Source organism: Oncorhynchus tshawytscha, linkage group LG19 (genome assembly GCF_018296145.1).
Source record: "Oncorhynchus tshawytscha isolate Ot180627B linkage group LG19, Otsh_v2.0, whole genome shotgun sequence".
Taxonomy (NCBI): domain Eukaryota; kingdom Metazoa; phylum Chordata; class Actinopteri; order Salmoniformes; family Salmonidae; genus Oncorhynchus; species Oncorhynchus tshawytscha.
Window position 1 is genome coordinate 43,635,222 of NC_056447.1, and position 25,048 is coordinate 43,660,269.

Consider the following 25,048-nt stretch of genomic DNA (forward strand, 5'->3'; position numbering starts at 1 on the left):
AGGAGTATCAGACCACTGCAAATCTACCAAGACCTGGCCGTCCCTCTAAACTTTCAGCTCATACAAGGAGAAGACTGATCAGAGATGCAGCCAAGAGGCCCATGATCACTCTGGATGAACTGCAGAGATCTACAGCTGAGGTGGGAGACTCTGTCCATAGGACAACAATCAGTCGTATATTGCACAAATCTGGCCTTTATGGAAGTGGCAAGAAGAAAGCCATTTCTTAAAGATATCCATAAAAAGTGTCGTTTAAAGTTTGCCACAAGCCACCTGGGAGACACACCAAACATGTGGAAGAAGGTGCTCTCGTCAGATGAAACCAAAATTGAACTTTTTGGCAACAATGCAAAACGTTATGTTTGGCGTAAAAGCAACACAGCTCATCACCCTAAACACACACCATCCCCACTGTCAAACATGGTGGTGGCAGCATCATGGTTTGGGCCTGCTTTTCTTCAGCAGGGACAGGGAAGATGGTTAAAATTGATGGGAAGATGGATGGAGCCAAATACAGGACCATTCTGGAAGAAAACCTGATGGAGTCTGCAAAAGACCTGAGACTGGGACGGAGATTTGTCTTCCAACAAGACAATGATCCAAAACATAAAGCAAAATCTACAATGGAATGGTTCAAAAATAAACATATCCAGGTGTTAGAATGGCCAAGTCAAAGTCCAGACCTGAATCCAATCGAGAATCTGTGGAAAGAACTGAAAACTGCTGTTCACAAATGCTCTCCATCCAACCTCACTGAGCTCAAGCTGTTTTGCAAGGAGGAATGGGAAAAAATTTCAGTCTCTCGATGTGCAAAACTGAGAGAGACATACCCCAAGCGACTTACAGCTGTAATCGCAGCAAAAGGTGGCGCTACAAAGTATTAACTTAAGGGGGCTGAATAATTTTGCACGCCCAATTTTTCAGTTTTTGATTTGTTAAAAAAGTTTGAAATATCCAATAAATGTCGTTCCACTTCATGATTGTGTCCCACTTCTTGTTGATTCTTCACAAAAAATACAGTTTTATCTTTATGTTTGAAGCCTAAAATGTGGCAAAAGGTCGCAAAGTTCAAGGGGGCCGAATACTTTCGCAAGGCACTGTAGTTGGCTATGGCATGAATTTTTACCGCGGAAACACAGCCCATCTAGCCGTGATACACAAAGCCCATATGAACATGGAACAAGAGTAGCCTGATGTGCTTTTGGTGCCTGTATACATCGTATTGAGAAACAAAAATACAAAATGTTTTTTTCCCCAATTTCATTTTATTTGGTTAATAACCAAGCATAGCCTTCCCTCCTCTCAATTAAGTACTTTTTTTGTCCTGCCCAATGCAATCGCGAAGTAGTCAAGACTGTCGATAAAGGGTTTGGCTCCTGAGAACACTTGGAAATGAATCTTAAAATCACCAAAGCGTTATTAAAGTTTGAGAGGAGTTAAACAGTGAGCTGACAAACCCGTTTGATCTATGCACTGTAGGCAGGCCCACATTATTTTAACCATGCAGGTCCCTTTTTTTGGACGTGCATAAAACCCCTGATCTGAATGAGATCTTATCTGTAAGGTTTCAATTATGTTCAGAAAACAGACCTATTTGGGAGCACTATAACAGTGAGTGGACATTCTCCCTCTCTCTTTACAGTAGATTTGGCCAGCTACTTTTAAAAGTTTGGATGTGTGTAAAACCCTCCACGTTTTAATATTATAGAAATTATGGTGCCTGTAAGTGTGACATTTTAAATCAATTTGTTTTGTTCTGAACTTGCTTCAAATTATTCACTCTTTCTTGGCCTTATCAACAATTAATTGAATTTTGCTCATTGCCAATTTTTAACATGTCCATGCTCAGCCATAACACAATTTACAGGAGGCCTAGCCCCTAAACAAATCAAGTTTGTCACAAACACATGGTTAGCAATGTTAATGCGAGTGTAGCTAAATGCTTGTGCTTCTAGTTCCGACCATGCAGTAATATCTAACAAGTAATATAACCTAACAATTTCACCACAACTACCTTATACACACACAAGTCTAAAGGAATGAATAAGAATATGTAAATAAAAACATATGAATGAGTGATGCCCGAACGGCATAGGCAAGATGCAGTAGATGGTATGGAGTACAGTATATACATGAGAGGAGTAATGTAGGGTATGTAAGCATCATATAAAGTGGCTAGTGATAAACCAGTGTGAATGCTATTGAAGCCACAGCAAATGGGTTCAAGTTAATGTATTTAGCAAAGACAGGTATACATTTGATTATTTAACAAACTATAAAATGGACTAACATTGTAACTGGAGTTGATTCCAAGGCAATACATAAAAGACCCTAAATACAGAACTTGAAGCAACCAAATATTTCACCATGGAGCATTTTCTGATTGGCCAGTGAGGGGCCAAGCCTCTACACACTGATTATTCAAAAACCCAGCCCTTTCGCACCAACGGCAAGTGCGCCGATAATTTTGATTATGAAAATAGCAAAAATATTTCTGACACACCCCTGAACCTATAGCGCTACCACCTGCGCTTAGATTTACCATTGTGTAAGGTCTGTTAAACTAGAGCCCATTATATGAAGTGCGTGCATGTGAGACCCACACTCCCATTATCATGACAGTTCACTTGATTGGTTGTTAGTTGAATTTTGCACAATGATTTTATTGCATGACATTTAAAAGAGCAAAATCAAATTTCCTTTCATTGTCCAATAGACAAGTGCACAAGGTCCCATGGGGGTGCCCATTTAAAAAGGTTCAAATGTGGACACATGTTCGGTGGATGTAGATTAAAAGAAAACTATGAACCTCCTTGATCTAGCTCTTCAGGATTTAGAGGCGTCTGGCGAACAATGAGACCGTCAGGTTGTCGTCTTGACTTCTATGCTGAGTGAACAGGTATCACAGCACACAATGGCCTCTTCTCCCTCCGCCTCCTCTCTTCCAATGGAGAATTCCCCTCCACAGCGACAGCCATACGTGTACACCTCGTTATCTGAAAAGAGAACACAGACAGACAATGACAAACAGCTGAGAGAAAAGGGGCACATGGGATGAGACAGGTGGAGAAGTACTTTATGGATCTATCTACGATGACTTCAATGGCAGCACAGAAGAGATTATGATTAAATAAGTAAGATAAAGATGACCATGACTTGACTCACCATCATCCCAAGTCATGTCGTCCAGACAGACATGGGCGTCGACTGGCCAACTCTGATTCAGTTCGCTGGCTGTATTGAGACAGAAGAAAAATGAAAATGTCATAAATCTATTAAAAAAATAAATAAAAGTGTCACTCCACAATGGTACAATAATTGACGATAGAAAAATACAGATTTTAAAAATCACATTGATGCTCTTAGATACATATTTGTAGGCTACTGTTGTGCCAGTGACATTCAGTGTTCAAGAGAGTGATACAGGAGATTCAAGAGTACCACAGGCAAAGCACACAAACGAAAGGCAGATGGAGGGGAGATGGGAGGATGTGAGATGTTAGACTCTGATCTCATTCAATGGTAGTTTCTTGGGGAAGACAATTGAGATCTTGCATGAATCTCTGTCTAAATAGTAAGGAATATGAAGGCATTAGGCAGCCTCTCCGGGATTGTTTATATGTTTTCATACAGAACCATTCAAAAGTTTGGACACCAACTCATTCAAGGGTTTTTCTTTATTTTTACTATTTTCTACATTGTAGAATAGTAGTGAAGACATGAAATAAGACATATGGAATCATGTAGTAACCAAAAAAAGAGTGTTAAACAAATCAAAAAACACTGCTCAAAAAAATAAAGGGAACACTTAAACAACACAATGTAACTCCAAGTCAATCACACTTCTGTGAAATCAAACTGTCCACTTAGGAAGCAACACTGATTGACAATAAATGTCACATGCTGTTGTGCAAATGGAATAGACAACAGGTGGAAATTATAGGCAATTAGCAAGACACCCCCAATAAAGGAGTGGTTCTGCAGGTGGTGACCACAGACCACTTCTCAGTTCCTATGCTTCCTGGCTGATGTTTTGGTAACTTTTGAATGCTGGCGGTGCTTTCACTCTAGTGGTAGCATGAGACGGAGTCTACAACCCACACAAGTGGCTCAGGTAGTGCAGCTCATCCAGGATGGCACATCAATGCGAGCTGTGGCAAGAAGGTTTGCTGTGTCTGTCAGCATAGTGTCCAGAGCATGGAGGCGCTACCAGGAGACAGGCCAGTACATCAGGAGACGTGGAGGAGGCCGTAGGAGGGCAACAACCCAGCAGCAGGACCACTACCTCCGCCTTTGTGCAAGGAGGAGCAGGAGGAGCACTGCCAGAGCGCTGCGAAATGACCTCCAGCAAGGCCACAAATGTGCATGTGTCTGCTCAAATGGTCAGAAACAGACTCCATGAGGGTGGTATGAGGGCCCAGCCTCCGTAGGTGGGGGTTGTGCTTACAGCCCAACACCGTGCAGGATGTTTGGCATTTGCCAGAGAACACCAAGATTGGCAAATTCGCCACTGGCGCCCTGTGCTCTTCAAAGATGAAAGCAGGTTCACACTGAGCACATGTGACAGACGTGACAGTCTGGAGACACCGTTCTGCTGCCTGTAACATCCTCCAGCATAACCGGTTTGGCGGTGGGTCAGTCATGGTGTGGAGTGGCATTTCTTTGGGGGGCCGCACAGCCCTCCATGTGCTCGCCAGAGGTAGCCTGACTGCCATTAGGTACCGAGATGAGATCCTCAGACCCCTTGTGAGACCATATGCTGGTGCGGTTGGCCCTGGGTTCCTCCTAATGCAAGACAATGCTAGACCTCATGTGGCTGGAGTGTGTCAGCAGTTCCTGCAAGAGGAAGGCATTGATGCTATGGACTGGACCACCCGTTCCCCAGACCTGAATCCAATTGAGCACATCTGGGACATCATGTCTCGCTCCATACACCAACGCCACTGAATGTACCACAGACTGTCCAGGAGTTGGCGGATGCTTTAGTCCAGGTCTGGGAGGAGATCCCTCAGGAGACCATCCGCCACCTCATCAGGAGCATGCCCAGGAGTTGTAGGGAGGTCAAACAGGCACGTGGAGGCCACACACACTACTGAACCTCATTTTGACATGTTTTAAGGACATTACATCAAAGTTGGATCAGCCTGTAGTGTGGTTTTCCACTTTAATTTTGAGTGTGACTCCAAATCCAGACCTCCATGGGTTGATACATTTGATTTCCATTGATCATTTTTGTGTGACTTTGTTGTCAGCACATTCAACTATGTGAAGAAAAAAGTATTTAATAAGAATATTTCCTTCATTCAGATCTAGGATGTGTTATTTTAGTGTTCCCTTTATTTTTTTTAGCAGTGTATTTAGAATTCAAGGCACACTTAACCAGCATGGCTACCACAGCATTCTGCAGCGCTACATCATCCCATCTGGTTTGCACTATCATTTGTTTTTCAACAGGACAATGACCCAACAGACCTCCAGTCTGTGTAAGGGCTATTTGACCAAGAAGGAGAGTGATGGAGTGCTACATCAGATGACCTGGCCTCCACAATCACCTGACCTCAACCCAATTGAGATGGTTTGGGATGAGTTGGACCGCAGAGTGAAAGAAAAGCAGCCAACAAGCGCTCAGAATATGTAGGAACTCCTTCAAGACTGTTAGAAAAGCATTCCAGGTGAAGCTGGGTGAGAGAATGTCAACAGTGTGCTAAGCTGTCATCAAGGCAAAAGGTGGCTACTTTGAAGAATCTCAAATATACAGTGCCTTGCGAAAGTATTCGGCCCCCTTGAACTTTGCGACCTTTTGCCACATTTCAGGCTTCAAACATAAAGATATAAAACTGTATTTTTTTGTGAAGAATCAACAACAAGTGGGACACAATCATGAAGTGGAACGACATTTATTGGATATTTCAAACTTTTTTAACAAATCAAAAACTGAAAAATTGGGCGTGCAAAATTATTCAGCCCCTTTCCTTTCAGTGCAGCAAACTCTCTCCAGAAGTTCAGTGAGGATCTCTGAATGATCCAATGTTGACCTAAATGACTAATGATGATAAATACAATCCACCTGTGTGTAATCAAGTCTCCGTATAAATGCACCTGCTCTGTGATAGTCTCAGAGGTCCGTTAAAAGCGCAGAGCATCATGAAGAATAAGGAACACACCAGGCAGGTCCGAGATACTGTTGTGAAGAAGTTTAAAGTTTAAAGATTTGGATACAAAAAAGATTTCCCAAGCTTTAAACATCCCAAGGAGCACTGTGCAAGCGATAATATTGAAATGGAAGGAGTATCAGACCACTGCAAATCTACCAAGACCTGGCCGTCCCTCTAAACTTTCAGCTCATACAAGGAGAAGACTGATCAGAGATGCAGCCAAGAGGCCCATGATCACTCTGGATGAACTGCAGAGATCTACAGCTGAGGTGGGAGACTCTGTCCATAGGACAACAATCAGTCGTATATTGCACAAATCTGGCCTTTATGGAAGAGTGGCAAGAAGAAAGCCATTTCTTAAAGATATCCATAAAAAGTGTAGTTTAAAGTTTGCCACAAGCCACCTGGGAGACACACCAAACATGTGGAAGAAGGTGCTCTGGTCAGATGAAACCAAAATTGAACTTTTTGGCAACAATGCAAAACGTTATGTTTGGCGTAAAAGCAACACAGCTCATCACCCTGACCACACCATCCCCACTGTCAAACATGGTGGTGGCAGCATCATGGTTTGGGCCTGCTTTTCTTCAGCAGGGACAGGGAAGATGGTTAAAATTGATGGGAAGATGGATGGAGCCAAATACAGGACCATTCTGGAAGAAAACCTGATGGGGTCTGCAAAAGACCTGAGACTGGGACGGAGATTTGTCTTCCAACAAGACAATGATCCAAAACATAAAGCAAAATCTACAATGGAATGGTTCAAAAATAAACATATCCAGGTGTTAGAATGGCCAAGTCAAAGTCCAGACCTGAATCCAATCGAGAATCTGTGGAAAGAACTGAAAACTGCTGTTCACAAATGCTCTCCATCCAACCTCACTGAGCTTGAGCTGTTTTGCAAGGAGGAATGGGAAAAAAGTTCAGTCTCTCGATGTGCGAAACTGATAGAGACATACCCCAAGCGACTTACAGCTGTAATCGCAGCAAAAGGTGGCGCTACAAAGTATTAACTTAAGGGGGCTGAATAATTTTGCACGCCCAATTTTCCAGTTTTTGATTTGTTAAAAAAGTTTGAAATATCCAATAAATGTCGTTCCACTTCATGATTGTGTCCCACTTGTTGTTGATTCTTCACAAAAAAATACAGTTTTATATCTTTATGTTTGAAGCCTGAAATGTGGCAAAAGGTTGCAAAGTTCAAGGGGGCCGAATACTTTCGCAAGGCACTGTATTTTGAATTGTTTAAACACTTTTTTGGTTACTGCATGATTCCATGTGTGTTATTTCAGAGTTTTGATGTCTTTACTATTATTCTACAATGTAGAAAATAGTCAAAATAAAGAGAAACCCTTGAATGAGTAGATATATCCACATTTGACTGGTACTGGATATTTTCGGGAAAAAATGCTTGATTTTCCTGTGGAAATTCTGACATTTTGCATGGAAATATGCGATGTTGTCGTCCAAATTATTGTGAAAATGCGCTGACGAGGGGAAAAGTTTGACGAGTGGCTTGATTGAACGATATGTGTTAAATGTGCGGTGATTAGTTGAAAATGCGAGCCATCTTTCTGTACTGCAGTGATGGGTCAGTTTTATGCGATAATATTGCGCTGATTTGACTTTTGTGCGTAATATGCGGGGAATTGTTGATTTAGCTAAACATTTTGCTTTCGCATAATCCTGGAGAGACTGATTAAGCTACACTGGTTTTATCTAGGTTCATTGATTCATAGGTTTGGACAGTTTCCCCTCACCGCCACTATGACACAGTGGGAACACTGGTAATGGTGCATATATGAAATCTCTTAAAGCAACACTCAATATTGAGGTGATAATTCAGGGAAGGGACAGATGCCGCAGAACCACTAAGTGAAATTAGAAGTACGCAGAGTAGTGCGTGACAATTCCGACACGCTCTTAGGTAACGTTAGGCCACATACTGCTGAATATGCAAGACACAGATATACCTCCCTGCAAAGGATGGATGAACTATGTCTCAGTATTGATTGAAATTAGGGGAACATACAGTCAAAGATGCTTTCAGATATTCATTTTAAAATGGTATCCACTTCAGCAATAAGGGCCGAGTGGGTGTGGTTTATTGGGGTCTTAATGCTATTTAAAACTGGTTACCAACCTAAATAGAGCAGTTACCAAGTATTTTTGCGTCATATCCGTGGTACAATATATTATTGTCTGATATGCACATGGCTGAATTCCTGCTTCAGCCAATCAGTATCATAGACCATAAAGTCCTGGTTTATAATAGTGCATATAGCCTAATCTGTATTGTACTTCAAACTGTGTCAGACATTTGACGTTATAGGCCAGCCTACTGTTAATATAAGAACAAAGACAGACAACTACAGTAATAGATATTAACACTTCACTCCATTTCCAGCAGTACAGTACCTCTTCACCAGTCTTTGTGAGGAAACGGTAATTAGCACTTTTTGATGCCACTCTTTAATGCTGGTCTTTAATTAGTCAGGAGACTAGCCTAAGTGGCCTACCTCACAGCTATGTATGGATATCATTGGATAGGTTTGGTGAATACATTTTCACCTACTGTTCATGAGTTTTTTAAGTAGTGGTACAGTGAGATTGAGAAAATGTGTCAGTAAATTCTCAGTAAAAGGTGTCTTAATTCATCCTGGTGATATACTGTAACATTTTACGGATGAGGCTCAAATGACAGATACACCAATCAAAATGTAGATTTGGTTAACTGTCGTTGTTACTGAAATCTTGTGAGAACATAATTTGACAGTGGTCAGGTGGAAATTATAGTCCTACATCTAGGTGATTCAATACATCATTCAAAATGAGGCTATACATTCACTGGGACCCTTTGTCACAGTGCTTCAACAGTTAAGCTAATACTACAGGGCAAATAGATGTCCATGCCTGATCTAGGCCTCAAAATTACTTGTAAAGGAACAAAAGCAGATCAACTACACTGCACACTGTAGTCTTGACGGGACATTGTAGTCTTGCTAGTGTTGGAGTCAGAGTGACCATGACTCAGCCAGTTGATGCACCCTGCCCAGAAGGCCCAGATGGACAGCCAGTCACTACTGAGGAGATCCCAAGGAGGCTCTGCCAGGTCCCATGAACAACTATTTTTTTAAGGTGCCGGAGCACCATTTTTTATGATGTCAGCATTTCTCAAAGTTTGTATCGACAAGATGTAGCCTATTAAATATAATTTTAGAAAGTGCATAAAATGCCTCCTAAAAATGCTAGTCTATGAATATTTTCGCAATACCTTTTTCTTATTTTAATACCCTCAAACACCAAATTAGGCCATCTCTGTCAACCATGAATGATCATTCTTCACGTTTTACAGGTGAAATGTTCAAACTGCATCTCAAATCAGTTTCATGGGAATATCCATTTAAATCTTCTTGAATTATGTAGGTCAGCGGTAAGCATAAATGAAACAAATTTTTTGCTGAATTCCTGGTGATTTGTGATTTTTTTTATTTATTTTTTACTAAAAACTGAAATCCCACACAATACACACATAATTTGTATATATTTTTTATATTGAGGGAGAAAAAATATTAATCCCTCCACCTGCTGCTGACCCCTGATGCAGGCCTACATACTGTTTTGTGAGTGAATTAGAGCAGATAGTGTTAACTAAAGCATGCATTTTGCCTCATGGCGAGCGGTTGGAGATCTATGGAGGTCACTGGTCTCAGTGTTGGGGAGGAGGAGAAACACGCCTTACATGCCTCTCCAGTGGGCTGCTGCAAGGTGCCCCGAATCAATCCGGGAAGACGACCACTATGTGTTTGGCAATGGGGCGGTGGAGGTGAGGCACATTAAGAAAGAGATGATTTAGTATTAGTCTGGCTGCACATCGCTCCTAGACAACCCAACGGTGTGTCAGAGACCTGGAGCAGAACGCATCCACCCTGCACACCCACACTTCTCCCTCCGCCACAAAACACAATTACCGTCCCTAGTAATTACCATACATGTCTGCCTAAACACAGGAAAATGCAACCCCGGTCTCAGTACCAAAATGATTTGCAACGCCGGTTGTTTATGATATAGTTTGACAGCCAACATGGGATTCGTTCCTAATGCTTTGAGGCTATCAGCTTTTAACTGTTTCTTTGTTGTAATGGTATTGAATATCACTTGGAAGAAGGCTATACATTCTCAGTTGTAATAGACATGGGGATAGTAGTGAATGAATATCCTTCCCCCTTCATTTCTAATGAGCAAGAAGATAAAACATTCCACTCATGATGAAGTTCAAAAGGGCCTAGCAACAGAGTTTCATCCATCTCCCTCTGATAAACAACAGAAGGAATGACTGAGTTCCTCTGAAATCTGGATGAAACAGGCCTTTGAGCTGGCTTCAGTCGTGTTTGTTTTAATTATCAGCCCCACTTGATCACAGTGCAGAATGAGCCAGTCCTTCTGAATGGCTGGGCAACATTAAACACTATGGTGCTGTTTACTGGTAGGTACTGGAGATCTGCCTCTGATTGAACACTACAGAGATCTACAGCGGCCAGACAGATGGGAGCTGTGCGCTGCTAGTCTACTACCCAACCCTCCCTATTGGCCAGTGGTGGAAAAAGCACCCAATTGTCATACTTGAGTAAAAGACACCATAAGAGAAAATACTTGGTTCTAAATATACTTAAGTATCAAAGGTAAATGTAATTGCTAAAATATACTTAAGTCTCAAAGTATAAATCATTTCAAAATTCCTTATATTAAGCAAACCAGACAGCGACAATCTCTTTTTATTTTTTTTATTTAAAGATAGTCACACTCCAATTCTCAAGACATAATTTACAAACAAAGCATTTGTGTTTAGTGAGTCCACCAGATCAGAGGCAGTAGGGATGACCAGGGATGTTCTCCTGATAAGTGTGAATTGGACCATTTTCCTGTCTCACTAAGCATTCAAAATGTAACAAGTACTTTTGGGTGCTGGGAAAACATATGGAGCAAAAAGTACATTATTTTCTTCAGGAATGTAGTGAAGTAAAAGTTGTCAAAAATATAAATAGTAAAGTACAGATAACCCCAAAAACTACTTTAGTACTTAAAATCATTTTTACTTAAGTACTTTACACCTCTGCTATGCTTACAACAATCACCCTGCAACCAGAAATGAGGTACATCCAATATTCCTACAGACCGGCCAACAAAGAATGCCCAGATTTCACATTCAACAGAGAAACTCTGATTTGTCTGTGTTATAGAAAAGGTGTGTTGGATTCAAAGTATTCATGCTGGAAATAAAAATGATTGTTAAATGAAAACACAACCTCCACTTCTTTCTTACTCATTGTTAGGTCATAATGGATAACTGTCCATGGAGATCTAAATGTTAGATATTCAGAGGATGAGTGAAAAAATAATGATTTAAAAAGCGGTTAAAAAGGGTGTTTACGGCAGGAATCTTTAGAGTTTGGTTATTGTAAGGCAGCATACAATGATAGACAAAGTCAACACCATCTATGAGGGCCAGAGAGGGGTTTCTTTCTATTACAGACACTCTATATGTCAATGCTATGGCTAGAATGTGTTGCCTTATAGAGTGGCACTGTGCTGTGGCTGGCTGGCTGAGTGTTTGCCCCCAAAGGTGATGAGAGCTCTCCCCTGCTAATGGTGCACACACACACACACACACACGGCCTGAATGTAGAGTTGTTGAAGGTCCTAATGGAGAGCTAGCTAGGGGAACCTCTTTCCTGGGATCACGGGGGAGCATATCACTTCATGTAAAGCTAGGCCATGTGTAAAAGGCCTGACCTACATTTCCCCCTCCTCCAAGGAGCATTTTATGAGGGACAGAGATGGCAGAAAACAACCATTGTAAGGAGCCCAACACAATCTCTTGCTTGTTTTATTCATGTATTGGCTGTGTGGGTGGGTGAATAGGAGGGTCTTTGCAAAACAAGCCCTCTGCCCTTTCTTGTGCACCCAGATAAGTGAGAAACGTTCAGGTGAACAACTTCGTAAAACAGGCCAGTTGTTTTTAATGGGTTGGTACTAGAGACTATTATTGCTTCTGACTTTTAAAGTTTCAAGGAAATCTTAGAAATAGAATTTAAGTTATGCAAACGGTATTGGTTCATGCCTCATTTAGTGTGACCTTTTCAGACAAAATAGGCCCACTAGTTATATGTGGCCTTAGTGACTTCACACAGCGTCACTGTTTATCACTCAATATTAAGCAAGGGATGGTCCCAAGGGGAATTGCTATGGAATTTAATTGAGCATGAACCAACCAGTAAGAATAAATAAAACCATAAAATTCCAAACGTGTAATGAAATGAAAAATCATGTTTCATGTTCAAATGAATCACAGGAGAGCTATTAAAAAAAGATAGGGATGAGATGGTGGCTGAAAGAGCATCAGAGAGTGGGAGTACTATGTGCTAGTGTAGATGTATTGTAAATTATGGGAGAGTGAATGTTTCTTAACGGAGCCGGATTGTTCCTCTGAGAGACTCCTCTGAACTATGGAAGGAGGACGACTTACCACGCAACTGCAGATCGTAGGCTCTCTTGGTCTCCTGGTTGCTCAGAACCTTCCAAGCCTGATCAACCTCAATGAACCTGTGTAAGTGCTCCTCTGCCTCAGTCACAGTCACATCTGGGCCCTGCTTGTCAGGGTGATACTGTCAGCCAGTACAGGGGACAGAAGAAACACAGGTTAGAGACAGCCACAATGACAAGACTGACAACAGCCATCACAACAGAAACAATGACCAAAATAACAGCAGCCATCAGTCCCTTGAACCAGTATTTTGTTTAAGATGGTAGAGGAGAGATGTGGGAGGGGAGAGTTGTGGGGATGGCTCAGACACACTAGACAGAAGCTAGGTTAATTAAACCATAGTAGTCGGTGACAATCTGCCAGTGAAAAAAAAAGCCTGTCAGAACCTGAACTGTCAGCTTTTTCTGGGTAATTTGCTGATGGACCAATGCTCTTCTTCTGGACAATTTACCAGAGGAGGCAGAGTACAGTAATGCAAACACAACTAGATTGAGACATCAGAGTACAGAACCGTTAGCCCAGACAGCTTTGGGCAGAGAGCTGGAGAAGAGCATTGGCCATCCCACGACAGGCCATCCCACGACACCTCTGGCCAAATACAGTAGCAATACCACCCATGCTCTTTTGCATTTTGTTGTTTTGTTAGGCGAGAGGAGGGGCTATAGCAATATCCGCATTATGTCATTCGTTGATTAATATCAATATTGAAGGATCTCCTCATGTAATGCTCACACTGGCCCTGAGGTATGTCCCTGTTCTCTAGTGGATACTGACGGCCCTGTCTGTGTTTCCTGGCACATGGAACAGCTCTAATTTCCTCCTGCAGGTCTATGCAGTCCAGGCTTCAGCCACCGATTAGTGAGGGTCGCAGGAGGATGGATCATGGGCTCCTGATCCACCTATGGGAGAGGAGGGAGGTGGTGGTGGAGGGGCTTTTAGAAAACTTAGATCTATCCTAGCAACATTCACATGAATGATGATGATAATCTGGCACTGGCAAGCAGACCATTGCATGTGTGTGTGTTCTTGTATGGTCACTGTAGTTCAGAAACGGAACCTCTTCAAGAACGGGTAATGATACATGGGGTGATACTGAACTACAATGACCAATGGTCTCAGCTAGGCAAATTAATGTCCACCGCAAATATACTTTACATATTAAGTAACTGGAAGACTGGCAAACAATTTTTAAAAATACATACATAATGTACGCCTCCACATATAATTTAAGAAAGATCATCAAGGATAACACAATAAAGCTTAACGGCTTATTTTCATTGTGGTCCTTTTGGAGGTGGAAGAGGGGAATGCAGCAAGGTTAGGAACTGCAGTGGCAACACACAATGACACACAAAATTGCTGTATGTTTCATAAAATGTGCTAATTAGTACAGTTCAATTTACTAATAAACAACAATTGATAGGGGTATGCGAGACAAGGGAGATATACCTAACATATAAAACAAGTCAATCCCTAATATATACACAAGACCATCACAATATGATAGACAATAGGCAGACTACATGCTATCCCGGGTATTTTCTTCTCAGCCACGTACTGAACTATAATCTTATGACTCGCTTGAAACATGCAACTATATAGCAATTTTTTTCATTGAGAATGTGAAACTAGCCATTGAATGTATACATTTCAGATTCCTTGGAAGACTATTCTAAAGAATGGCAGCTGAGTACGAAAAAAGTTATTTTCCCATACCACTATTACATCTAAATGGAACAACATCAGTTTCACGCTTTCTAGTGGAATAGTTCTGGTTCTCCCGGACCGAGTTAAAGTAGTTATATAAGTACCTGGGGACCAGACTCAGCACAATCTGATGTACCAGACACAATTTCATCTGAGAGACTCTCTCCTCCACTTTGACCCATCTAAGGCTTTCAAAGCAGGAATGGTCAAGATGAGTATGTCCTGGAAGTTTAAGAAAAATCCTGGCAAATTTGTTCTGAGATGTCTGTAATTTATTTTTTACTATCTTGGAAGCACTATTGTACCAGGAAGAGTACCCATAGTCCAAATGGCACAGAACAAGAGCCCCTACCAATCCCACCATGTTGCATTCCTATCCAGATATTTGGAGGTTCTTGCCAGAAACCACAATTTATGGTTCACTTTGGATATAACCATCTGACAGGGGAGAGCATGGCACAAAAAGTTATCTAGCACGCATGATAATTAACAGACTCTTTTGCTGTGACTACTAAGTCACCTACTACCACCTTAAAATCCAGTGATTTACTCAGTTTGACTTTGGACCCGAGCAAGATGGACTGTTTTTCCAAGGTGAAGTGACAGCTTGTTGTCATATAACAGTTTACTGACATTCAGAAGTTCAGCACCGAGGGCCTCCTCAACCACAGTTTTGTCTTTGTAAGAAACCAACAGTGCAGAATCATCTGCATAAAGGAAAAAGGTCACATGTACAGGCAGATTTCAGATAATTTATATACAACAGAAAGTGGACCCAGCACACCCCCTTGGGGTACCACACAGTTCAAGATTTGGGGTTTAGACAGGGTCCCATCCACACCCACCATGTGTTTTCTTCCTAGCAGATAAGCGCTAACCCATTTTACGGCTAAGTTGTTAAAGCCCATGGCTCTTAGTTTGATTAACAGAATCTCATGATCCACTGTACCAAACATCTTTTGGAGATCTAACATAACCATACCATAACATTTTCATCCATCTACTTCCTTCCCGGTGTGGTCAGTTAGATATAGTAGGCAAGTGTTGGTGGAATGAGATTTACTAAAGCCAGATTGAGGCTGTTATGTAAGGAAATATAACTGTCAATCTGCTCGCACAATATTTTCCATGACCTTCGATAAAATACACAGGACTGAAACAAGCCAATAGTTTCCATGATCTAACTTAGACCCTTTTATTTATTTATATATATCACCCTTGTGCTTTTTAGTTCAATTGGGGGGGAAGAGTTCAATAGACAGATTTACATTGTGAGTTACGCAGGGGGTGATCATTACTGCAGCATTCTGTAGAAATCTGGCAAGAATGTTTTTTTGGAATGGTCAAGTTCTTTCAGCTTCTTTAATAGAGTTGACTCAGTCTGCCAAACATGTAACTTTTCCTCCAATGTCCAAGCTAAGATTTTGAACTTGGTCTTTAATCTGTAACTGTAACGTAACAACCTTGTGCTGGGGACAATAAAAGGACACTCTAAAATGTGCAGTTTTGTCATACAACACAATGCCACAGATGTCTCAAGTTGAGGGAGCATGCAATCGGAATGCTGACCACCAGAGTGGTTACCAGAGAATATAATGAAGTAGGGCTGGGCGGAATATTGAATTTATTACAAATGCCTGTTTTGACGTTGTGTTATTTTCCGTTTTTTTATGAGCGTTTATGTCCGCTTGTTCTCGTGTTGTATTTTTGTCTTGTCTCCTTCGCTCCTCTGTGCGACTTCCCATTTACACCAGAGATCTGTAAATAATGATGAAATGCACGCCTCCGCCCTAACAATGGGAGTTGGGAAGGCAGGCGACAAGTTGAGGTCCAAAATAAGCACATAGAAACGCATTGGCCTTATTTTGGACAGATCTTAGCGAGAGTGAAACTTTGTTTCGCCTCTTCCTCTATTGTTTACACAGACCAGGCCCCTCCCCACCTCTCACTCCAATAAAGTTGAGAAATTATCTCTTGACAAGCAGTTTTAACTCTCCATTTGCATTTTGGTCGAACAGAAAATCGGTCATATGGACACAAACACAGAGACATTATCTTACTGTTATAAAGATGTTACATTGCCACTGGCACGCTGGAGAAGTGTGTTTTTCACAGATGAATCCCGGTTTTATCTGTACCGGGCAGGTGGCAGACAGTGTGTATGGCATCGTGTTGGTGAGCGGTTTGCTGTCAATGTTGTGAACAGAGTGCCCCATGGTGGCGGTGGGGTTAAGGTATGGGCAGGCATAAGCTACAGACAATGAACACAATTGCATTTTAAATTGATGGCAATTTGAATGCACAGAGATATCATGACGAGATCCTGAGGCCCATTGTCATGCCATTCATCTGGCACAATCACCTCATGTTCCAGCATGATAATGCACAGCCCCATGTCGCAAAGATCTGTACACAATTCCTGGAAGCTGAAAATGTCCCAGTCCATCCATGGCCTACCAACTCAGACATGTCAACCATTGAGCATGTTTGGGATGCTTTGGTGGACATCTTGTTCCAGTTCACGCCAATATCCAACAACTTCGCACAGCCATTGAGGCAACATTCCACAACCAAGATGTTTCACGCTGCACGAGGCAAATAAATGGTGGCCACACCAGATACTGACTGGTTTTCTGATCCACACCCCTAACTTTCTTTTAAGGAATCTGTGACCACCAGATGCATATCTGTATTCCCAGTCATGGGAATCCATAGATTAGGGCCTAATTTATTTCTGTGACAGATATCCTTATACGAACTGTAACTGTAAAATCATTGAAATCGTTGCATTTATATTTTTTGTTCAGTGTACAATCACAACTCACTACCTAAAACACACACACCCGTGGAGTCAAACCACGACATTTCCTTACAACTCATTGAGGCATTATCAAATATTACACTACACAGTGTTGTTTTCACTTTGTAAAAGGACAATCTGAATAGGATGAGAAAAATAGCAGCTTTACAAGCAGCCAAAAATGTACTTCCTGATTGAATCATTAACAGCAATTTGCACTGAACTCTGAAGCAGAATTTTGTTTTATGACTGAGGGGACAGCATTCACACATCTCTCAAGACACCTGGAGCACAGGGCCAGCCACTCTTAAACACCTTCCGACTAACAAGATGGACAAGCCAGCACAGGTGTAACACATATTGACTAATATGCTTCTACACCAGCATTGCTTGCTGTTTGGGGTTTTAGGCTAGGTTTCTGTACAGCACTTTGAGATATCAGCTGATGTAAGAAGTGCTATATAAATTAATTTGACACCAATCCGTGCGCCCTATGTACTACCATGCTATACGTGCTAAAAGTCCAACCTCAAAACATCAAATGGGAAAAGCTAAACCTGCGACACATTCCCACTTAAGACAACAAATCGATCCTATATTTTTGTTGGATAAGTTCTCACCAACAGAAAACAACTTCCATTTCACAACTAAAATGTGCCGCCTCCTCCAATATAAAAATGTTTTATGTAGATATACACCCACTTTTTTGGGACAATATTTTCTTATTTAGATTTTATTCTATACTTTTTGGGGGGGGGGGGACATAGTTGCCTAAAACTCATGTATGTTTCTGTAACTCTTGTCCCCTTGGAACGAGCCCAAACAAAAACATCTCCAAAATGAAAAACATACATCAAAATAAAATGTGTGCCAGGGCTACACACAGGCTAAACAGAAAACATATTAAGTGCCCACACTTGAAAAGACACATCAGCAACCAAGATGTCCTTACCACAGACATGTTTGAGTTCAACGGGATTGTAATATCCGTCGTAACTTAGTGGAATGGCCTCAGGGAAACGAGTGGCAGCGCACATGATGGTCAAAAGATACTGATGACCACTCTTTACTTTGGGCAAAGGACCAACACAGTCCACCAGAGCCCTGCTGAAAGGTTTGTCAAAGCAGGAATAGGCTGCAAAGGTGCAACCGGTACAGCTTGGTTTGGTTTACCTGTCCGCTGGCAAATGCGACAGGATTTACAGTAAGCCACAACGTCCTGTTTCAGATCAGGCCAGAAGAAGTTACGCAAGATACGGTCACATCTAGTTTACTCCAAGTTAGCCTGTCATACAACCATCGTGAGCCTGCCATACAACCATCATGAGCCAGCATCAGTATCTCTTGTCAAAGTGCAACTGGAATGACAATTTGAGATACACTGGGCCAATTGTCCTGCCCAGAAGTGGAACGAGAACGCCATTTCCTCATTAGAACACCACCTGTCAAAGTAACCCACACAAACGTAATCAAACTCCTCCTCTGGACATATCTCAGCAATAAGAGGGGAGAGGGAAACATATTTACTATTGCACAATCAGCTGCTTCCTAGACATGGAAGTGTCAACTGTAGGGACCCTCTCTTCCTTCAGCGGTCCTACAAACTCGCTTTTCAAAGGAGAGGTCAGGGGAAATCAGGATCACCCATAAACGTCTCAGACAGATCGACCATGGTGGGATTGCTGACATCCTCAACACTAGACTTGCTCCCTTTTTTACACATAGCACGTACAACGGCAAGACCTTCCCTCCAGCCAAATTGTTTCCAGAAAAAAATAAAATGAGACCACCTTCACTGCAACGAAACCAGAAATAAGATCAGACTCGAGCTCCACATTATACAAAGGAACTTCCATGCAACACATCTCCACGCCTTGTACTAACACACTGTAACCAGTTGCTGAAGTGTCAGAAAAATACAAAATACCCTCCAAAATGAAGGGCTGCCCCAGTCTTGCTGTATCGTCACCGGCTGCTTAACAGCACCGGCACTAGGCAGACAGACAAACCCGTCTGAAACAAAGGGTTCATACACATCTGATCCAAAACCTTGTTTAGGAGATGCATCAGTCCCAACCAGAGACTTCATGGGCTGAAGTGCTCCCACAAGAATAAAAGGCTATTTCTCTCTCAACTTAGGACACAGAGACAATGTGTACTTTCTCACGGCAGAAACGTCAAAATGGCGGATGCAAAATTATTATTTTTCCCTCCAATCTTTATCTTTGGGCACTGTAGAAAAAGACTGAATTCTCTGGATTGCTTTTTGTGTAGGCTTTGTGATGGTAGTTGTGTGTGTAAACACAAACTCATCTGCAAGAAATGCAGCGTTCTCAAGAGAGATCCTTGTGCTCAAATCTAGGTAGCAACCCTTTTGTGAAGGACATTTTTTAACTACTGGAGAAGGATGAGTGTCTAAGTCCTCAAGGTCCTTGTCCTGAGAACCACACCGATCAAAAAGACATGCTTGTTCCCTTGCGAACTCCATATGATTTTGCAATTCTGGATTTTGTAATTTACAGAACTGTTGTCTGTATGCCTCCGAGACCAACTCGTAAGCCAGAAGGATAGCAACTTTAACAGTGTCATAATCTGAACACTGATCAAGAGATTAAGCAGCGTACCCTTTCTGAACTTGTCCCACAAGAACACTTTGGAGGAGCAGTGACCAACTACCGATTGACTCAGACTACTGCTTTTGGATCGCCAGATGCCACTTTGATGTCATAATGCATCGCAATGATGAGCAGATTCACCTTCACCTACATGTGTCCAGCATCTCCCAGGTAGGGTTTTCCACAAATTCTTCCAACTTAAAGTCCATGGCTTTCTTTTAATTTTTATACACCAATCTTATACCCGCTCAGGGTGGATGTCAGTGACAGAAACTCCACCACAAATGTGTCTTTTGAACAGTCCAATATGTGGGCAGAGCAAAGCTTCAGAGTATGTGATTAGAGCAACTACCATACTCATGGGAAAATAGATCCTGGATGAGCCCCCATTTTGTTACATTCCCCTGAAAGACAACCAAACGAAATGTTGCTGAAACATATGGAGGAATTAACAAAGAGTCACTGACAAAACAAAATGTTGGGTTTTAGGAGGGGTTCTGAAAGACACTCATGGGGCTGTCCACTGACAGTTGACTAGCAACAACAACTGGGACCAAAAAGACACCCACCATGAGTGCCACTAAATTTGCCCACTAAGAGGCAAACAAAAGAAAAACCCACACCAAACTTAAGACAGGAAGCAAACAAAAACGTTGAGCAAAACAAAAAACATAGAACATCAGACAAAGGAATGTTTTTCTAGAAATCAAATAGGGAGAGCCAACTAAAAAGGTGTTGACCCTCCACATCTCTCAAGACAACTGGAGCTCCAGCCACTCGTAAATGTCACCTGGGCCAGCACAGGTGTAACACATACTGACTAACGAGGTGACAACAAATCGGTGCACCCTACAGCTATTCATGCTGATAGTCCAACCTCAAAACATAAATGGAAAAAACAAAACCTGTAACACCAGTGCCAGCCTCTATCGTCTAGCCTATTTAAAAGTATTGTTCAGCAATGAAAGTGTTACAGTTTAAAAGAACAAAGACTCAACAGAAGGTTGAGAGGGGAAGCTCATTTTCTAAAACATTCAGTGCGGTCACGCAATGCAAATGACAAGTCTATATACGTGACCAGGCGCCTGTGCTCAAGAAATGGGTCTGGCTATCTGATGGATGGGGTGAGGAACTGATTCAATCAACATTCTGACAGAAAAATATATTGTTCTCTTTCTAAAGAACATTACAAAATCCTTCTCACACCATTGAACCAGCTTTGCGGCTCTCTCAAATCCTGAAGGAAATCAAAGCAAACCTAGAGAAGCTGCTTGGTTCCACAGTGGTGATATAGTCCCAGAGGGTGTGCATGTCCAACTCCCCTTTGTGATCTGATTGTGACAGTGCTCTGTGCTGGAAGCTTACAGGTGTGAAGTATCTGGCTGCGGAACTAACATGCTGACCACACCGGTCACATAGCGTACACGAGCATTGCAAAATAAATTTACACATACATGTTATTCAAATCATTGCACCCACACTGCTCGCGAGCGTCTGCGTTGCCAGGCGCAAAAATAGAAGTTGATTCTATTTGTGGTGCAGAACACGCTGCAAGTCCTGCCTATCCCATCTCCTCATTGACTTTTAGAAACATATACCCACGTGCCATCTCATTGGTAATACCCACGTGGGTGATTGAAAGATGAACTGAGGTCGGTTATGGTAATACACCTTATTATTAAAGTTAGTTGCCAATCGCCATTTTAAGTCCAAAAGAAGAAAAAGCCTGGAAGGCACCTTGTTATTTTACCAGAAATGCACAACTCAATGTGTATATCCCAGGTTAAATTAGCTAGCAACAACAAGCTAGCTATCTATCTAAATAGGACAAATTAGCTAGCAACTGCAAGCTAGCTAAATTACCATATGTTTAATGCTTTTCGACCTGTCCCCAAATTCATTTAATTGGTTCAGAGTTTGTTTTGATATTTCAACCTGTGTGTCGTGATCACGTTTGGTATGTGGGACACAAAATCTGGTTTGGGCTTGATGTAAGGCTTGAAAACAGCCTACACCATCTCCATCTCCAGACCCACTAGTCCATGCTGCTACAGTAGTTCTCACAACTTTATGGTTAAAACAAAACTTATACATTGAAGAGACTATAGCCTGGTGAGTGACTATTTGCTAATGACATTTGAGAAAATTTGAAGCTCAGAATTAAACATATTTTTATCTACTGTAAAAATTCCAGCCAGACAGTATTTTGACATTTTACAGCAGAGAAACCCATTTGCTGTAATTCCTCCCCCCACTTCCGAGTCCCCATGCAGCTCAGGGTTTTTTCATAAATACATAACACAATGAAAAGCCCCGGCTCTTATAAAATATCCCACCCTCCGTTCCTGTGGAGTTACGTACTTTAATTGATGTCTCTTTGCACGCATTGTAAAATATTCATTTACTGGGGCTAATGGAGCTTAGAGGCAGGAACACAATATAAAGCACTGGCAATTTGGAGCACTAGGCGCTTCTTACCATGAATCATCTCTCTCTCCCTCTCTGTGCTGTATCAGACTTGTCTGTTTCTACCACGAGGCTGAGGCGTGTGCTGTGCAGGCATTCAGAAAATGGGAGAGCAGATGAGCTGGTGGCAGAGCAAAAGGCCACCATCATCACACTACTGCCCCCTAATGTCTGAGGGAGACCAGACATGAGTGGGCATTACTGAGGGGGGAAGGGGAATGCCAACAACAAAGTCTAGGATGTTTTGTTCAATTGGATTAATCAAATATTATTTTTTTAAAATGTTGACATTGATGGTAGCTTGAGGTTTGTGTGTTTTTACAATTGGTAATCATAGAGCCCATGGTTTATGTGAAATCCTACAGCACATTGAATCCAGGAAGTCTGACAAAATAATACACAGTAATCAGTTCATGGTGATATGTGGCCTAGGCCTGTATCCTACTTACCGTGTGCTAATAAATATGGCTAATTACCAGAACTACCATACTCTTGCTCAAAGCCCTGTGTTTATAGAACAGTGTAGCTATTTTCAGACAAAAATATTTTCAGATAAAAAACACCAAAATAGAAAATCAACACCAAAATAGTTTTGGGGTTATAGCTTATTGATTAGAGTATGATTGATTTGACAGTTTCTAGTTGATTTCTGTAATTAAAATGAGTTTTGGATTATACAAATCCATTTTTTATGTTGTACTCTGTCAAGGATTAAAAGAAAATGTACAGATTAATATCAAAGGGCAAGATGCAGTTAATACTTCATCATACAGTCATCAATCACATCGACAATTTAAGCTTGCATGACTTACAAGACTTATCTTGAAGACACTCCCAGAACTCATGCCGAAGCTGGAGCGCAGTGGATTAATGTAGTCTTGATTTGCACACATGGCCAGAAATAAACACCCAGTCGGTAATATGTGTGTGATAGAGGGTGTGTTTATATTCATAAAATATATTACTTTCTAGAAATACATGCTAGGTGCTAACGGACCAACAGTAACGTTATGTCAAGATACTTTCTCACCCCGCCTCTCACTCAATTATTGGGACCTCTTTTGACATGGTTCATCAAGATGCAAATAAACCTAACAGCAGTTAATTCATCAGTACAATTGAAAAGACATGACACGGGAGACCGTCAGAGTTTACACATACCATTAAGGCCAGTCTTTGGTACTTCTGTTTGAGGTCTTGTAGCATATCCGATGGACTGGATTCAAGTATAGAATACCAGTCTTTCTGGGATCTACGTTCACTTGTCATGTTGAGAAAACAATCATCTTTTGATTAAATTTGTGAGCCAAGCAAGGTAACTTAGTTTCATTACCAGAATAGGTGCGATCTAACCGTTTCGTCGCCTATGAATGACAGCTAGCTACTAGGCTAACAACAACAATGTCCACGTGTTCGTTGCAGGCTAACCAGTCAGCAAACATTATCGTCATAAACATGCCATCAAAATATTAGTTTGTTAAACTGCATTATATATCGTAATTCCCAAAAGGTTCAACAGCAAGCTGAAACCAGCACATTACACAAATGTCTGGCACTTTGCTTTTCCAGCCGCGTGCCTGTATCACGTGATGCCCCTGTGTAAGCATGTGCATCAGTTTTTACAGCCCCCGCGGAAACATGTCCTATAGTGCTTTAGTGATAAAATATGATGTGCTATATTATAAATATAGATCCTATTGTCATAAACGAATTATGCATAAAAGTTCAATATCTGTACAAGTACTAATTACCATCCGTTTCAGCCATTGAACCAGTAATTGAACGGGATATTACATTTTTCTACACGAAGTAAATATTGCAATACAGACATAAGAACGCGGATGAGAGGATCTCAATGGAAACTAACGTTAGCTAAATGCAGGGCATGCACTAAGCACATCTGGGATAAGAAACGTCCAGCACGTTACCATCTTACAAGTCAATTATGTTTTAAAACATTTTGAAAACCAGGAATTACTTTGGATGCAAGTTAATGCTTGTCTCTGCTACGTGAATTAATTTTTTTAGTTCGAGGAATATCATGCGAAGAAGTGCGCATGCTCATGTTTCATTCAACACAGAAATGCGCTTTCTCTCTCTTTCCAATTCAAATGCCTTTATTGGCATGGGAAACATACACCGAGTGTACAAAACATTAGGAACACCTGCTCTTTCCATGACAGACTGACCAGGTGAATCCAGGTGAAAGCTATGATCCCTTATTGATGTCACTTGAAAAATCCACTTCCATCAATGTAGATGAAGGGGAGGAGAAATTAAGCCTTCAGACAATTGAGACATTGATTGTGTATGAGTACTATTCAGAAGGTGAATGGGCAAGACAAAACGATTTAAGTACCTTTGAACGAGGTATGGTTCAACCGGTTCCACCGGTTTGAGTGTGTCAAGAACTGCAATGCTGCTGGGTTTATGACACTCAACAGTTTCCTGTGTGTTTCAAGAATTGTCCAACAACCAAAGGACATCCAGCCAACTTGACATCTGTGGGAGGCATTTGAGTCAACATGGGCCAGCATCACTGTGGAATGCTTTCAACACCTTGTAAAGCATGCCCCAACAAATTGAGTCTGTTCTGAGGGGAAAAGTGGGTTCAACTCAATAGTAGGAATGTGTTCCTAATGTTTTGTACACTCAGTGTATGTTTACATTGCCAAAGCAAGTTAAATCAATAATAAACAAAGTGAAATAAAGAATCAGAAATTAACAGTAAACATCACACTCACAAAAGTTTCAAAAGAAT

The 25,048-nt window shown here is 41.4% G+C and overlaps 1 protein-coding gene across 1 annotated transcript; it reads right to left on the reverse strand.

Annotated features, from left to right (window-relative positions):
* Nucleotides 1-2,217: 2,217 nt before the first annotated feature.
* Nucleotides 2,218-23,899, reverse strand: dnajc24 (DnaJ (Hsp40) homolog, subfamily C, member 24). Its single transcript, XM_024412293.2, has 4 exons — nt 23,449-23,899; nt 12,682-12,820; nt 3,166-3,234; nt 2,218-2,996 (listed from the first exon to the last, which is right to left on the reverse strand). Exons 1-4 carry the CDS (start codon nt 23,554-23,556, stop codon nt 2,863-2,865), a joined length of 450 nt encoding a protein of 149 aa, XP_024268061.1. The 5' UTR covers nt 23,557-23,899; the 3' UTR covers nt 2,218-2,862.
* Nucleotides 23,900-25,048: the final 1,149 nt, after the last annotated feature.

Coding starts and splice junctions, on each gene's coding strand:
- dnajc24 (XM_024412293.2), bottom strand. CDS start 23,556: ATGACAAGTGAACGTAGATCCCAGAAAGACTGGTATTCTATACTTGAA. Junction 3,235..12,681: donor CTACGATCTGCAGTTGCGTG/GTAAGTCGTCCT, acceptor GTCTCAATACAG/CCAGCGAACTGAATCAGAGT. Junction 2,997..3,165: donor CGACATGACTTGGGATGATG/GTGAGTCAAGTC, acceptor TTCTCTTTTCAG/ATAACGAGGTGTACACGTAT.